Raw genomic sequence first — 18236 nt, 5'->3', positions numbered from 1 at the left:
AAACAGCCTGAGTTTTAAATATTGTTGCTGTGACTCACTATGTTGTCATATCTGTTTTGTTTTTTTTTAATGCTAAGCCTTCAAATCATAGAATTTCAATGAATCCAAAGTAGTCGTTGAAAAGGATTAATAGTTTCAATCAGTTGATTACTCTTCAAATATAAATCAAGTCTCAGACTGCTGCAAAAATAGTGGTCGGTTCAGCCATCTTTAAATAAAGAACGCAGGTTATATCTCTAATCCATCAGTAAATTTTAAGACTAACCAGAATAGTTGGGGGAACTGCCTACTTAAAAATATCCTCTGTGAGACCCTCTCTGAATGCGCCCCTCTCTTGCATGGATATGTGTACACACACACACACACCCTCATTGATCATTCATTAGTCTCATTATTGCAGTTTGTATTAACTTTTATTGTGGCCATTATCAGAAAGTATTGTCTTTATTGGTTCACATATCTGCCTCTTCACTATATTATAGGCTCCTGAATGGAAAGAACATCGCCTCAATCATTTTTCCAACCCTAACACGTAGGAGAATCCCAAAGTTAGCCCAGTCAGTTTGGCTGAATGCATGAATTGCCCAGCTTTCCAAATGGCACATGTTTCTTCCCCAGCAGAGACGGCAGGGATATGTTTTTCCCCAGGACTGTGTGATGACTATGACTCCCTATCAGTGGACCTTACTAGTGTAGGCTTCAAAATCTTTAAAAGAATAATTAATATGATTCACCTTCATTGGTTCTAAAATTGATCTAAGGCTTTCTTTCATCAGGTGATTAATTTTTTGCAGTAACTGCTTTGGATGTGATGACCCAAAGTCTCACTGGAAGTAATTTTGTTTTTCATTGACAGTTGGAAACCAGGTGAATGGAGTGTATGCAGCAGGCCATGTGCGAGGGGCCAGCAGAGCCGGAAAGTCCAGTGTGTCCAGAAGAAGCCCTTTCAAAAGGAGGCGGCCGTGCTGCACTCCCTCTGCCCAGTGAGCACACCCACTCAAGTTCAAGTCTGCAACAGCCATGCCTGCCCTCCAGAGTGGAGTGCCGGGCCCTGGTCTCAGGTAACTAAAAAAGACTTGTTGGTCCTGTTCCCCGCCAAAATATAGGTGGTATCTTGGTTTTCCAAGAGACTCTCAGCTGTACACACCTTCGTGGAAATCACGCTGAGCTAATGTAACAGGGCATTTTAATTTGCCTTAGTGATTCTTATGCAACCTGCAGTTGGGGAACCCTTAGAAGTCCAGAAATTAGAGTGTGGGGGCCATTTAGGCTACACTGGGGAGCAGAGCTAGACAGGATTTGAGTGGCAGAGGACTGGCAGGAAAATTGGCTACTGAATTCTCCAAAGCTAGTAGAAAATACAAAGAATGAGGCATAAAAAGGATATTTAACTCTTGCTACAATGAAAGAGGTGGGGTTAAAATAATACAGAGAGGAGGTGGATATAAAGTTTACTATTGTCACAAACTCCCGGTGAAAGGTACAAAGTTAGGAAGTTGGAAGAGGCCTAGAACTACCTGTCATTCACTACTCGGAGGTTCTCAAATGGGGGCATTTGGCAATGTCAGGAGACATTTTTGATTATCACAATGGGGGGGTGAGCACTACTGGCATCTAGTTGATAGAGATAAAAGCCCTGCGCACAGGACACTCCCCAACACAAGGATTACCTGGTCCATATTGTGCTGAGGGGGAGAACTCTTCTCTGCAGTCGTCCGCCTCTGCTGAACCACAGATGGTGAGACAATTCTAGGGAATAATGGAAAAACAGAGGGGTTTCATCGCCCGAACTCTGAGGCCAGGTAGCAGCCCCTGACCACATTTCTGCCATGTTGTCCTTTCGGGCACATTATATTGTGGAGGGGGCTGATTTCTGATTAAGTTTAGCAGTGCACTCCCATACCCCTAACAGAGGTCAGAATAATATTTTTTTTTTAAATGATAGGATATTACAGATTTTTTTTTTTTTTAATGTTAGGACCATGTCTGTTAGGGGAATAAGGAGCTGAAAGCAGGGAAGACTATCTCCCAGCATGTTTAGGTGTCCTTTTAAAGTGAGGGAACATGTTCATTTATCACAGAAGGTAAATGTAAGTAGTACATCGTGTTGAGTCTGGTTTCTTTCTTTGCAATTAGGAGTTACAAATCACAAAAGAATTCAAAGACTGCTGTAGCCAAATATGTATGATGGGCATGGATTAAAGAAATGGGGGAATGGGGAGTTTCTTATAAAAAGGAGCTTTTTAATTCATGAAATTTACCCCCAATTTCACGTGAAATTATTTTTGAGAGAGTATTTCTCTTTTTAAGTTTTATTTTTTGACTACTAAAACCAAATGTGTCTCTTTAAGAACTTGAAAATCGTTTGAAACTAGCATGCAAATGGCATTACTATTATTATTATTTCCATCTCCAGTGTTCCAAGACTTGTGGGCGAGGGGTGAGGAAACGTGAAATACTGTGTAAAAGTGCGGCCACGGCAGAGGGCCTCCCCGAGAACCTGTGCTCCAGCAGCCCCAGACCAGAGTCCCAGGAGGGCTGTGTCCTAGGACGGTGCCCAAAAAACAACCGGCTACAGTGGGTCGTCTCTTCATGGAGTGAGGTATGAGTTTAGAGGTAATGCTGGGTTTGGGTGGTGGTTTAACACTCGGCTGACCCACCAGCATCCAGATGCTCAAAGCTTCTTTCTGTTCCACACACATATACCAGGTACATTCTACTTATTTATGCTTCCCTCCTGAGTTCTTCATCAAATATTGATAAAGCACCCATCGCACTGATTGGGCAGGGGAGGTAGAAAACTTCACATAGCAATGGTATAGACACATAGGTAGGGTGTGTGGAGTGCTATGGTGGGGCTCTTTATTTCCATGGGAGAGCTTGAGGCCCACCCAGCCTGACATCAGGGCGAATCCTTGTCAGAAGAGACCTTCCAGGAAGTGTGAGCCTGAAGGATGAGCAGGAATCTGGCAAAGGTGGGGCTGCAGAAAGGTTGGTCCAGAAGAGAGGGTGCGCCGTGTATCAGCGAGAGAATATAACACACTCAGTAAGAATGGAACACAGGTGTGCTGGAGCTGGAACCTCCATCAAGAACAGGTCATGAGGGCCTCGGGGAACAGACTAGAAATAGTCTGTTTTAAAATACTTCAAAACAAGTTTTCTCACACTGATTTCATCCTTCTCTCCCTCTCTCTTTCTTTTTTTTTTTTTCTGCCCTAACTCAACATCTCAATCAAGAGAGAGGCAGGGTAAATAGAAAGGACAGTCAGCTGTCTCTGATCCTTATCTCTGTGTCCTGCCTCCTTGGCACAGACTCCCAGCCTCTTAGAGAGGACTTAGGTAGACCTGGACCCACAGCTGTTGGACCCCAAACTGGATATCCAAATCACCACCACACAGACCCTGATCCCGTCCTCCGCCGTCTCATCTTCCTCTGGGCTTTGCCTCACTCACATCTGTGTGACGTCTCAGGTCCTGCTGGCCAGTGCCTCGTTTTTTCTTACGGTGCTGAGGAGCTCTGGGACTTGGGGAAAGTGACTCAAATTCTCAGGCCTTGGGTCTTTTAACGTATAACATGATGAACTTGGTGCCATTTTTAGGATCCTTGCACGTGTGTGGTTGACCTGCCATCATCCCATCCCTTTAATTTCACCTGGATGGTACGTCCTGAGGTTGGAATCCATCTGCTCAGCAGACTTGACTGTGGAGCTCTGCACACTTACGCCTGCTTTCTTGGCTCCTAGTGTTCCGCGACCTGTGGTTTGGGTGTGAGGAAGAGGGAAATGACATGCAGCGAGAAGGCCTCCCAGGGAAAGCTGATCACTTTCCCAGAGCGAAGATGCCGCAATATTAAGAAACCAAACCTGGACTTGGAAGACGCCTGCAACCGAGGGGCCTGTCCAGCCCGTCCTGTGTACACTGTGGCAGCTGGATGGTACTCATCGCCATGGCAACAGGTGAGCACACAGATTTATGAGGTCTAAGTGAGATTCAAGAAAAGGAGGCCGTCCACCCAGGGTTGCTGTTAGAGACCTATCCAAATGTAAAGAACAAAGGGCTTCAGTTCTCGGCCATCTCCACCTGTGTGGCCCTGGGCAGGTTACATAATCTGCGAGCCTCAATTTTCACACCAAAACGTTGAGATGATGCTATCTTGCAGGTTTTTTCATGAGTAAATAAGGTAATATAAAACACTTAGTATCTGCCTTGTCACATAGTGCTAATGTTTGCTGCTCCTATTAAAACCTTCACTAGAGTTTTCTGTGTTTTAGAAATGCTGCTCACAGTCTCGACGCATTTGGTTCTGTTGTGTTTCTGAGTAATATAATAATAGCTGACATCTGTCAGACCATTGCTGGACACCGTGCTGAGAACTTTCCAGGCATTCTCCATTCTCACTTCCTCCTGGAAGCATTCTTGTCCCCGTCGTGTGGGTACGGCAGGGAAAGCTCAGAGTTAGGCAGTGGAGCCACGGATACTCAGCTTTTTCAGCTCCTCAGATACTAGTGGCATCTTTTTCTCAGAAGACTTAGATGAAGTTTGGGTCACATTGGTTTGATTCTGACTGTAGGGTTTGTCTGTGATGCTAAGTCTAAGAGAACAATCTGTCCTCAGGAATCCAAAGCTGTGTTTTGGTCCTTGCAGCCTTCTGACTAAAGAGCTATATTGCATCGCTCTTCAAAGAACGTGCTGCCTCCACTTCACCATGAAATACAGGGGCGGGGGTGTGCGAGCACAAGTGTGCGTTTCTGTACGTGCATGTGTGTATGTGTTTATAGGTACATATATGCATGCATGTATACACGTGTATATGTATTTGTAAGTACACATACATGTACTATACCAGGGGTGCCAAAGAAATGTACACATTATAGAGATGTTATCTATGTATTACTTTTGGAAGTTAAATTGAATTCCAGTAGCAATGTGTATATGACATTTATTCAAAAGATGTCATAATCAAATGCTGGCGTCATTCATTGTATTATAATTTTAATACAGTTTTTTCCTTTCTTAAAATGTGTGTACATTTTTTGGCACCCTCATATACATACACATATATATACACACATATGTATACATACACACATGTGTGTATGTATACAGTTGAACCTTGAACAACATGGGTTTCACTTGCATAGGTCCACATATACATGGTTTTCTTTCAATAAATACTGTAACGTATTTTCCTCATGATTTTCTTAACATTTTTTTCTCTGGCTTTTATCCTAAGAATACAGTATAGCACACATAGTAGGTTGGTGCCAAAGTAATTGCGGTTTTTGCAATTAATTGAAATATTTTAAATAAATACAATTTAATAAAAATTAGATATAAATATAAAATTATTTTAAATTTAAATTATTTAAATAAATTTTAAAAATAAATGATTTAGGTTATTTTAAACTGCAGTTACTTTTGCACCAACCTAATAGAACATACAAAAATATGTTTTAATTGGCTATGTTATCAGTAAGGCAATAGTAGGCTAGTAGTGAAGTTTGGTGGAGTCAAAATTATATGTGGATTTTCAACCGCACAGGGTTCGGCACCCCTAAGCCGTGTTGTTCAAGGGTCAACTGAATATGTGTGCCTTTGGGAGGATCTGGGAAGTAAAACATGGAGGAAAGGAAAAGAAATTAGCATGAGTTTCTCTCTCTAAAGGACTAGGCCCTGTCCTAGGTGCTATACCTAGTGCTATGGATTTTTTCGCGAAATTTTTATCATTATTTCACACATTTAATAGATTTGGAATTTAATTCTTGTAAGACTAGTTAGATCAGTAAACAAACGTCAGCATGCCCAATGAGCTCGCCTGCCTGTTTGTAGGTAAGGTTTTATCAGGACACAGCCTTGCTCATCTATTCATGTGTTTGTCCAGGCTACACAGGCAGACTTGGATACTTGCAAGAAAGACCTTATGGCCCACAGAGCCTACAATATACTTTACGGGAAAAGTTTGCCAGGTCGTGCTTTGCTAACAATCATACAGCTATATTTGAATTGTAGGCTAATTCTAAAACTCATACTTTTTCCACCTGAATGTACTTCTTTTCCATTCCAAATACCAGTTGTCCAAGAGGAGGTCTTCATCTGTCTGTAATAAAAGAAAAGCAAGCATAATTAGTAAATTTTTCAGGCAAACCAAAACATCAGTTTAAACAAGAAAATAACCGGGAAAAAGACGGCCCTTTATTCTTTGGTTAGGAAATATTTTTTTCCAGACACACATGAAAATTTAAGAAAGTTAGCAGTCCTTGTTAGTTATCTATGTTTTTGAAACAAAATTCTAATTGAACAGTAAAATCACTGACTTCTCGGAAGCACCATGTCTACCATGCTAACCCAGAATTTGGCTGAGCACCGACAGCATAATTCCAAAGCTGCCCCAGTGTATCATTTCTGTCCTCATTTTGAACTGTCCCCTCCACTAGTGCATCTGCAGAGATTATTTGGAATTCTTTAAATACTGTGATTAATTGCCTAGATGTGTCTGTATTTGTTTCTGCATTCTTATAGCAACTTCTGCATTTCTGGAAGCTCTCTTCTTTGAGTCACTTTAACTGGGAGACACACACTGTTGGGTGAGAAAGCACTAGCCTAAGGTTCTGCTAATCTGATCAAATGGCTCCCACATGTTAGAAGGGATTCTGGATTGTGAGTACATGGATCTGACTCGAGATGACCCCATTTTATCAGCAGGCGTCTTGGTAATATCCTAAAGCATGGAGACGCCTTCTCTTTGATATCACTGACATTCCGGCTGAATGTTCCTGACTCCTTCCTCTCCTTCCTCTTCAGTGCACAGTGACCTGTGGAGGAGGGGTTCAGACCCGATCGGTCCACTGTGGTCAGCAGGGCCGACCCTCCTCAAATTGTCTGCTCCAACAGAAACCTCCAGTGCTACGAGCCTGTAATACAAACTTTTGTCCAGCCCCTGACAAGAGAGGTAAGAAAGACCCTACCTTCCAGTCAATTCTACTAGTAGTCTTCAGAGAATTTTTCAAAAACCCACCCTATTTGGTTGTGTAGCTTGTATATTACACACCTCAAGGAGGTGCTATTCGCAGCACATTCTGTGTGAACAGTGCTTCTTGGAGCTGAGAAAGCCACAAATCAAGGCAGTGTCCGCTCAAAATGATCTTGTACGCAAAGAACATTTAATTCTATGATAAGGCTTTTTAGTCATTGATTCTTACTTTGAAAGGGGGGAAATGGTAATCTTGCAAGTCCATTTTTCTAAACTAAATTTTAGTTAAACAAATAAAAAGGTAAGCATTGTGTGCCAGAGAGTGGGAATGCAAAAGTGAACAAGAATTGCCCTTGTGGAGCTCACATTTTAATTGAGAAGTTAGATCAATTACAGTCAATTACAGGGACTATGTATTATCCTAGGACGAGAGCTTAAATGTTTCCTTAGTTCAGATCAGTTCAAATGAAGTGCAGTGAGGGAAAATGGGAAATTCAGTTATTTGAGTGAACTATGCCATTCCTTACTAGTGCAACTTATTTTAAAGTAATCTTACAAACACCATGAGATATTTTTTCAGCCTAATTAAAGAAACGTTTTTCTATCATGTACCTGCTGAGTTTTCGTTCCATCTAATCGCAGTTTTTCTAAGACTGCCCAATCTCTTACCCTACGCTTTCTAATTGGTGTTTAATCAGATTCAGAACTGTTACTCACTTCATCTCCCCTGTCCATTTCACTTCCCATCTCAATCTAGAATCTACTTCTTATATAGCCTTGGTTCTGGGCATCACTTTTCCTTCCTCTACTTTCTCTATGTTATTTGAGGCTCGCACAAGACCAGAAGACCAGTAATATAGCAGTTGCTCAGAACCAGACCACCTCTAGGCAATAGTGGAATCTTACAGACCTGCAGTCTTTTTCAACAGAAAGCTTATGGGGAAAGAAACATACATTTTGAGCAAGTGGTCTGGGCAAACATGACCAGGTCCTCCTTTCTTCATTAGCAATGATTTCGAATTTCCACCCTTTAGTCAAGTGGCCCCAGACATACCCACACATACAAAGACTGTGGGAAGGAGATCCTGGGGCCTTGTCGGCCATTTTAAGAACTACCTTTTATTCTGAGTGGCTGGGCGCGTTTGGGACAGAGGCAAGACATGGCTTATGTTTTCAAAGGATCACTGGGGCCATGAGGGGATGGGATATGTGTGTAAAAGGGAATTTTAGGCAGAAGAACCAAGGCTCCAAGCAGGAACTGTAGGCAGTTCTGAATCACAGAAAAATAGGCTACAAATTGAGAGCAGTAGGAGAGCTTTGCATGCCGTGACCCAAAGTTCTTGCAAAGCTCTCCTACTGCTCAGTGGAGAGCCACTGAGGACGAATTCAGAAGGAACATGAGTGGGTACCCGTGAGCAATGTATGGTTTTGGGTGAGATGAAGGTAAAGGAAACTTAAGGTTTGCATAGAGGAGGGGAAAACCACCCCAACTGGGAATCAAAACATTTATTCACGTTTAGGGTGGATCCTAAATATTTTTGAAGTAAAAAAATCCTTGGCAATCTAATGAAATGACTGGGCCCTAACTTTCCAAACCTGTGTTTATGTTTACATAAAGAACATCTTACTTACAATTTCATGCACATTCTGTATCTCATGAGGCCCTTCTGGGTAAGAATCCCTGACGTGTAGTGTCCTGCTTCCCATCGATAATCAAATCCGTTATCCTATTTAAACAATGCAAGAAGTTAGAAAGGACTGGTATCCTATTTAAACAGTGCAAGAAGTTAGAAAGGACTGGTGTTGACTTCAATCCACTTAGTTGCAAATTGGCTCTGAGATTTATTTAAACCTTCACAGTGTTGGCAGCCTGGCCTCCAATCCAGGTCTCCCAACTCTCAACCTGGTAGGCTCTTCCTCCCCAAAGTAACTTGTGTGCACCAGTGGCAGCACCCCGCATGCTTGTTAGAAATATAGCATCCAGGCCCTCACCACAGACCTCCTGAATGAGAACCAGTGATGTCACAAGATCCTCAGGGGATTCTGAATGTTGTGCTATTCTAGGTGTGTCCCTTGGCTACTTGGGGTTAGAAGCAAACATTAATCTCTAGCTAGATAGGAGTTTTTCCTTAAAATCCACTTTTCCCCCACCTGTTTAAATTGTGCTAATGGTCATTAGTCCCTTTTGGTGTCCTAATCCTGCTTTCCCCACTCTCGTGCTAAAATCCTAATGGCTAATGAAGAGACACTCAGAGGCAGACAAGTAGAGCTATAGGCTCTCCCCTTGGGATAAGAGGTTGCGCCTTTTCCTAGCATGCTAAATATGTTGTCTCCTTTTAGAGGACCCATCCTGTGTGGATTTCTTCAGCTGGTGTCATCTAGTTCCTCAACACGGTGTCTGCAACCACAAATTTTACGGTAAACAGTGCTGCAAGTCATGCACAAGGAAGAGCTGATCCCTGCCCGCTCCTTAGGGCCAGGGTCTTACCTTTCAACGTCTGGAGATACCAGCAGCTCCCAAGTGGTTTATAGTGTTTGAGGAGCCGGCTCTGAGGAACAGACAGGCTTCTGATTCAGTTCCCCAAAGCACATGGTACTCTGAAGCACTTGAAAATGGGAAGCGACGACAAATCTGACTTGTAAAGAAACAAACAAAACAATGTCAATTTGCACTGTTACACTAAAGAAGTGATGAATCACACTGAGATACATCAACTTTGGGACAGATTCCCTCTTTGACTTTGAAAGGGCTCCATGGCAAAGACATCTGTTTGGATAAGGTCCTTTAAGACTTCAGGTCACAGACAGTTGGAGAATCAAATACAGATGGAACACTGACTTGGAGCTCACAGTTTGCACCCCAAACCAGGAGTTATACAGAAGCCAAATGGTGCTCACAATTGTGCTTGCTGCTGGACTAGCAAGCTTCATGTTATGTCTATTTAGTGTGCGTGTGTTGTTTTTATTATTTTGTTTAAGGTATATTCTGCTTATAGAAAGTCTCCAAGACTAAAATTCACAACTTGAAAAGTATTCCAAGGAATAGTCTGTAAACAGGGCAACATGGACTACTTAAGATCTCCATTTAATTAAAATTCACACTCTGGAGACAAAAAAAAAAGCTCATAAGAAAGGCAAATATTGATGCCCTACACATTATATCAACCTCATAACTTTTGGTGCTAGCTGAACAAGTAGACAGGATCCTCGAGTCTGCTCTTTGGGAATTGGAATGAGTGAGATGTCCATTTCTGATAAAAACCTAAAAGGAGTTAAATAGCAAAATCGCAGTGTGTTGAAGGAAAGGAGACCATCATTTGTAATGCTCCCTACATATTATCAGAGCTGCTTGGAAAATTAAAGACCACTTGTGGTTGTTTCCTACCAACTGACATGTTTAAATTTGCCCTAGGATTTAGTTAACAAGAAAAAAAGTCATAGTGGCAATAGAAAAATCCATCTGTCTTCCTGCTATGTTAATATTAATAAATCATAATATGCCAAGACCCTTCAATGAATAAGAGTATTTTACAATCTTCCAGATGATATTTTCAGTCTTCAAAAGCCAGTTGTTGGTTGGCACTAAGGAGCTTAAAATTGTCCTCAATTGGAAAAACATCACACTATTTTGCCAAAACCAAAGTAACTTACAAGACTGTGTCCTTCTGTAATTTTTTGAGATGCGGTTTATAAAATACATATTTATATAATTCTACTCTATTCCTCAACTTCTTTGATGAAAGTAACCCAATTTTACTGCTTTAAAAAGTCTCAATTCAAACAGGGATTTGCCAGCTCAGCACAACCAACTACATAGTGGTTTGTTAAATTTAGAGTATCCTTTGTTCCCATTGTAATTAAAATCATGTATTCTGGAGTCTCAGAGAAATCATTAGAATGTTCCCTCAACCTACTTGTTTTGGCCTAGAGTAGTGGTCATTTTATCATCCGAAAAAAAGTTCCACATCATCACCCCTTGCCCTCTGAAAAATTGCAAGTTATTTGTACTTTATATAATTATCATTTTATTATTTTATGGAAAAATTAATTTATTAATTAATAGCCTATTATGTGTTCTCACTTGCTTCTCTGAGTGATATTAATTCTGAGGAAAAGTGTTGAATAAAACCATGAGCTATAGAGAAAAGTCAAAATATATGTAATATTTAATTATTTTATAAGTTTTATAATAAAGTGTTCTGTTTCTTTATCTTTGAAATTTGTTAAGTTCTTGAATAAATTAGAATTCTGTCAGTTATTTCCAAAGTTATTAAACTGTATAAATGTTGATTAAGAATCTCAGAGTAATTTCTCAATGAAAAATTGAAAAAAGTTGTGGGGGAAAGACATTAATGATTTTTCTTATTTGTGTATGAGAAAATCAGAAACCATCAAATACTAGGATGAAATAGATGTCATATTTACCATCTTATGAGGGTACTGAATTTTTTTTTCTACTCTAATCATCATATAAACATTTATTTATGGAAATCGTCCAAGTTAGTGAGATAAACCTAGCATAAATGTATTTAGCTTTTTTTTTCTATTTGAAAGTCATTCTGTAAAACTATTTTGCAGGGAGGAAGAAAAAACTAAATAAGAGCCCAGAAATAAACCCACCGCTAGATGGTCAATTAATCTATGACAAAGCATGCAAGAATATACAACGGGGTAAAGATAGCCTCTACAATAAATGGTGTTGGGAAAACTTGGCAGGCACATGCAAAAATATAAAACTAGACCAGACCACTTTCTTATACCATATATAAGTATAAACTTAAAATGGATTAAAAACTTAAATGTAAGATCCGAAACCATAAAACTTCCTGAAGAAAACAGGCAGTATCTCTTTGACATCACTTTTAACAATATTTTTTGGATCTATCTCCTTGGCAAGGAAAACAAAAGAAAAAATAAACAAATGGGACTACATCAAACTAAAAGGTTTTTGCACAGTGCAGGAAACCAACAAAATGAAAAGACAACCTACTGAATGGGAGAAGATATTTATTTGCCAATGATATTGAATAAGGGATTAATATCCAAAATATATATGAAACTCATACAACTTAATATCAAAAAGAAACAATCTGATCAAAAAATGGGGCAGAGGACCTAAACAGATATTTCTCCAAAGAAGAAATATCTTCTTTGGATGGCCAATAGACATATGAAAAGATGCTCAGCATCACTAATCATCAGGGAAATGCAAATCAAAACCACCATGAGATATCACCTCACACCTGTCAAAATGGCTAGCATAAATAAATGAAGTGTTGGCGAGGATGTGAAGAAAAGGAAACACTTATGCACTGTTGGTGGGATTGTAAATTAGTGCAGCCACTAACAGTATGGAGGTTCCTAAAAACTTAAAAAATAGAACTACGATAAGACCCAGTATTCCACTTCGGGGTATCTATCTTAAGAAACCCAAAACAATTTGAAAAGATATATGCACCCCTACATTTATTGTGACATTGGTTACGACAGCCAAGATATGGAAACAATATCAGTAACCATTGATAAACAAATGGATAAAGAAGATGTACTACCATACTCATATACACAATGGAATATTACTCAGCCATAAAAAGAAAAAAATGAAATCTTGCCATTGGGACAACATGAATGGACCTAGAGGGTATTGTGCTAAGTGAAATAAGATAGACAAATAAAGACAAATACTATATGATGTCACTTACATGTGGAAGCTAAAAAACAAAAGAAATGAACAAACGAAACAGACACAAACTCACAGATACAGAGAACAAATTGATGGTTACCAGTTGGTTGGGGGGTTGGGAAGATGGGTGAAAAGTGGAAGGAATAAAGAAGTACAAATGGGCAGTCATAAAAATAGTCACAGGGATGTAAAGTACAGCATAGGGAACGTAGTTAATAATATTGTAATACCTATGTGTGGTGTCAGATGGGTACTAGGCTTATGGGGATGATCACTTCATAAGTTTCCCCGAAAATAAGACCTAGCCAGGCCATCAGGTCTAATGTGTCTTTTGGAGCAAAAATTAATATGAGACCCAGTCCTATTTTACTATAATATAAGACCAAGTATATAATTATAATATAATGTAATGTAATATAACATAACATAATATAATACAATATCGAGTCTTCTATTAATTTTTGCTCCAAAAGACACATTAGAGCTGATGGCTTGGCTAGGTCTTACTTTCTGGGAAACACGGTATTGGGCTGGTGCACAAGTAATTGCGGTTTAAATGGTTAAAAATAACTGCAAAAACCGCAATACTTTTGCACCAACCTAATACATGTCTAATCACTGCCGTACACCTGAAACTAATATAATACTGTATGTCAACTGTAATTGGAAAATAAAAAGAAATATTTTTGTAAAAGATGAAGAATAGGAAACTAGAAAATATAAAGAAACTTTGCAAATGTTCTCTTGGTTAGTTTCCCTCAGATCAGAGCTAAGGGAAAGGCCTTGGGATGTGATTGGAGATAAAAGCTAAAAGCTAGGGTAACAACCTCAAAAGAAACAATCTCAAACCAAAACAAAGAAACAAAAAGACCTAGAGCTTTATTTACAAGTTATAATTCTAAAAGGTGGGCTCTGCCCCAGTTTAGTTGTAGTGAATTGGTTTCACCAGAATTTAGTACTCCACAATCGTACATAATTGTACCAAGTTCAGGATCATTCTGGGCTATGATTATAAACTTTATATATGATCCTTTTCATTAAATAACTATTAGATCAAATCTTTGTGCAATCATCAGTTTCCTTCCCTAACAAACATTCAAATTCTTAAAAAAAAAAAAAAAAAAAAAAAAAAAAAAAAACTAAATTAAAAAGCAATTTACTCAGGTTTTCCAAATTTTAAATCATCATACCAGTGGAGAATAAAAACTATCTGGGCAAATCAAGTCCAATTGACCTGAATATACAGTAATTTCCCCTGCATGTGTGATTACATATATATAATATGTGGATGATTTATACATATGTATTTTTAATTAAGAGGATTTTTATATGAATTGTTGCTATCTGGCAAACAAAAGAAATTACGGTTAAGAATTAAAAATGGAATAGATGGCAAAATAGATGACATTAAAGAGAAGGTGTCTTTTACCTTTTGGTAATAAAATACTATTAATAAAACTAAGCATATGTTAGTATTTAATGTATACCGGGTACTATGCTAATAATCCCTTTATATATGTTATCTCATTTAATCGTCACAACAGCCTTGTTAGGAATATACAGTTATCTTACCATTGCAGGTGAGGACTCTGGATTCAGAGATCCTGTATTTGGCCCAAGGGCACATGGTCATTGAGTGATGGACCAGGATTCAAATCCAGGTAATTATTCTCTTGGCACTGTGCTGCGTTACCCTGGGAGAGATGACTTAAAAAGGACATCTAGGCCTTAGAATTCTATTACAGCCCCTGAGACGCATGTGAAAAGGATTTGGTCATAAATGAGTTAACAATGGAGAATTATGGACAGAGCTGGGATGATTTAAGATGCAGAATTGGGAACGGGAGGTAATAAATTCCCACTTAGCCTGTGCTTTCAACAAATGCTACTTAAAGACTTGCTGAATAACTAAGTATTCGTCATATCTTTATCCTCTAATAATTTCTGCTCTCTGGAATGATAGTGTTTCCTGGGCAATAGAACCTGAGAGTCTGAAGCCTACAATGTCAAGTCCATTCGGATGGAGAGAACACAAGCAAGAGAGTGAAGAACAGTGCTCTTGGCATGGATTCTATATGCTAACTGAAAGGAAGGGTGATCTCACAGCAGCGTGTATCATGTAATAAATGCTTTAGGGAATGAATAGCATAGGACCCAGTAGTGCTAAATGCAATGTAGAAAAAGGTCATTTACTTATTATGTTCTATAGGGTTTATTTTAGAAACTAAAAATACCGGGGGTGCCAAAAATGTATACAAGTGGACACTTTGGTCACCGTTGCTCAAGCAGTAGTGCACCGTAATCAGAAGTGTCTGGACACTGATGGTAACCACGTTGAGTACCTCTTGTAATTGCAGAAGTCAAACGTGACTTGTATTTATCTTTTGTTATCAGTATATATTATCATAATTTTAATAGTTTTTTCCTTTCTTAAAATGGGTATCCATGTTTTTGGCACCCTCTGTACATACAGTAAGTCCTCACTTAATATCATCAGTAGGTTCTGCAACATTAAGCAAAACAATGAATGATGAAACCAGTTTTGCCACAGGCTAATTGATATAGACAAGAGTTAAGTTCCTACAGCTTCTCATCAACAGCATAACAAAATGACATTGACCGAAGCTATGTTATTTGAGGACCCGCTATGTACAGATTTCATGTTTTGTTTGCCTTACCTGGTCTTCCCAGAACATCTTAAGTCCTTAAACACCTCTGAGGGCTCCACCGACGCTCAGGATTTTCACACTGGAAGTAACTTTTCATCGGTCAGCCCTGGGTCTAAGTCACTGTAGCTTCCTCGTCCAGGGAGGACCAGGGGGAGAAGTGAGTCTTGAACTGCTGTCGTTCATTTGAGTTTCTATCATCTTGAGTTTCCCTATGAACACAAAACACCTCTACTAAATATTTATTTGTTTAAGTAAAAAAAGATTTGATCTAATAAAATGTTGCTTCAAATGAAAATGGATAGCTTCTTTAAATGGAAAATCTGTATTATTATGCCATAAATAGAAGATAGCTATAAAAGTAAGTCCACTAAATAATATTAACCTTTACATTGTTAATGTTAATTAAAAATATAGTCACTATAATTGGTTTATAGAACTCATACTGAAAAGAAAATCCTCAAATAAGTGAACTGTGCATACATAGTTCCTCAGAAATGTTCAGTTCAGCAGCTAAGGATAAAGATGGAATTTTCTGTTGATAAGATTGTTTTTATCTTGAATCCCCATTCGCATGTGTACATAGAAAAGGCAAATTATTAGATTGGGGCAAAAGTAATTGTGGTTTTTGCAATTATTTTTAACCTTTTAAACCACAATTACTTTTGCACCAACCTAATACATCCATTTATCTGTACCTTTGCTGATAGAGTTAGACATTGAGAATCACGATATAAGTGACTTTTGTTCAACAAGTTTTGTGTAGACAAGCCACCAGGAGCAATATCCAGAATCTGTTTTTCTGAATGTGTCCAGTTGCCCGTTTTCTGTAAAGTAATGGCAAGTTGCCTCACCCGTGCACACACCTGTGAAGAGATACTTGCAAGGGATTTCTAAGTGTTTTCCTGACCTGTTTTTAGTGAGGGTCATAGTCACATCATTTGAGAACAAAAAGTAATTTATATGATTGTTGGTTGATTTAATGGACAATTGAGGTTCCAGGAGTATTTAGCATCCTAACTGGGTTGGAAAAGAGGCACCAATGTCTAGGAAAAGGAAATCCTTTGGCCATCTCTCCCTAACCTGTTCCTCTCTATTCCTCTTCTTCCCTATACTGCCTTGGCCATCCCACAGTCTGCCTCTGCCCCGTACAGGTTGGGAGATCCCTGACGTTACCTGGTGTTGCACAGCAATGCCCAACCACACCACATGTTGGGAAACACTACTCTCAATGAGCACCTGGTACCCTTAACCCCCTACCTCCGTGGCTAACAGATCCTAAAGTTGGTGTGCAGTACAACCAGTGGCATTTTCGCTGTGATATGTTAACAATCAGAGCCCTTGGAGGAGATGGCCTTTGAAAGTGAACCAGGGCCAGGGGCTGTTCCTGCTCAAGACAAGGCCCAGACACGTTTCTCTCCGACTCCCTCCTCTCTCTTCTTTTATGTGACTGGCGCACAGGAAGGCTGGGGCAGCCCCCTCTTGGCAGAAGGCCTAGCCAGCTCTACTGTTCTTGAAGACTTTCATTCCATGTACTGTGGGGTTGAGTATCTCCCCTTTCCTGGAAAGAGGGTCCTCTCCCTTTGAAAGCAAGTTGGATCTAGAAAAAGGCTCTGGATAATAGTTTCTAAATAATTAGCAACATCACAGTCACCTAAGAATAGTTTACATAAACTTCCCAGGCCCCATTCCAGAAATTTAATTAATTATGCCTGGGGTAGGGCTTGGGAATTTATATTTTAAAAGGCATTCAAGTTTCTCAAGGAAGAGCTAGTTTGGGAATCACTGCTCTAGGGCAAATAAAGAAGAGCCTTGGGTCTGCCTGCCTTGTGTAGGCAGAGGGGTTCACTTAGCACCATGCCCTCTGGTGTAGCTCTGCAGGGGTCTGGGCCAAGCTTCACTAACAATGAAGGGGGACCTATTCTCATCCTCTGCATATAGGTTTCACCTGGCCGACTCTTGAAGCAGTAAATAATGTGTCAAGGGGAGGACTCACAGGGAGAGACCAGTTCCCTGGTCATCTTTCTCTCAGCTTCTTCTCCAAGCATGTCAGTAGCCTACAGCAGAGTTTGGTGGGCAGTGGATTAGCAGTATTGAGGACAACGGGCCATTTCTCTGTCAGGCACCTACATGCAAGAGCTGATATACTGTGTTTTTTTGTTTGTTTGTTTTTGTTTAAAAGGAAAGGGCATGCAATAAAAAATTCTGTGAAATTCCCATCAGAAAGTGCCTTTTGGCAAATTACTCCCAGGGGTGCGTGTGTGTGCGTGTGTGTGTGTGTGTGTGTGTGTGTGTAGAAACCCACAGTGCATGAAAACAGTTAAGCTCCTGAGATCCAGAGTCAAGGCAGAATGAAGGCTCCTGTTCTATTTCCTGCCCAGTCATTAGGTGCCAAGAGGTGAATTAATCATTTTTATGAATCGGGCCAACTGTCACTTCCTTACAAATTGCCAGAAATACACTGGCTGACACAACTGAATGAAAACGGTAACTTTAGCTTTTGTACTACAGTAGACAAAAGAAACGTTTTTGATAATATAGGGAAGAGCTGCTAGAATGATGTTTTTTGGCCACGCTAAAGTACAAACAAGTTTATTTCATAGTATGTGCTGTTCTGGGCCTCTGTGTTTTTCTCGTTTAATGGCTAATTTTATTAATTTATGAGATTTTCATTAATTTATGAGATTGAGTCCAGATATTTAAAATGAACATGTCTGGATTTCCAGTCAAGAGGTTGGAGTAGGTTAATTCTGTGCTCACCTCCTCCTAGGACCACATCAAAATTGCAACTAAATTATAGAACAACCATAGTTGAGACCCACCTGAAGACTAGATAAACAGAATTCCTATAACTGAGGAGATAAAGACGAAGCCACAACAAGACTAGTAGAATGGGCAGGTGCCATACCCATGGTGT

The 18236-nt window shown here is 39.7% G+C and overlaps 1 protein-coding gene across 1 annotated transcript in view; it reads left to right on the top strand.

Moving 5' to 3' along the window:
- ADAMTS18 (ADAM metallopeptidase with thrombospondin type 1 motif 18) overlaps nt 1-11259 on the top strand; it is a gene marked incomplete at its 5' end in the record, with an annotated part of 123628 nt that extends 112369 nt beyond the window's left edge. The window contains 5 exons of the mRNA XM_081032016.1: nt 857-1061; nt 2417-2602; nt 3744-3956; nt 6802-6949; nt 9311-11259. Coding sequence (XP_080888142.1) covers nt 857-1061; nt 2417-2602; nt 3744-3956; nt 6802-6949; nt 9311-9426 — 868 coding nt within the window. The 3' untranslated portion in view covers nt 9427-11259. The remainder of the gene's footprint in view (nt 1-856; nt 1062-2416; nt 2603-3743; nt 3957-6801; nt 6950-9310) is intronic.
- Between the last annotated feature and the right edge of the window lie 6977 nt (nt 11260-18236).

This window comes from Rhinolophus hipposideros, assembly GCF_964194185.1.
Source record: "Rhinolophus hipposideros genome assembly, chromosome: 21".
NCBI classification, from domain to species: domain Eukaryota; kingdom Metazoa; phylum Chordata; class Mammalia; order Chiroptera; family Rhinolophidae; genus Rhinolophus; species Rhinolophus hipposideros.
The sequence above is the reverse complement of the archived record's forward strand: the minus strand, read 5'-3'. Positions and strand labels throughout refer to the sequence as shown.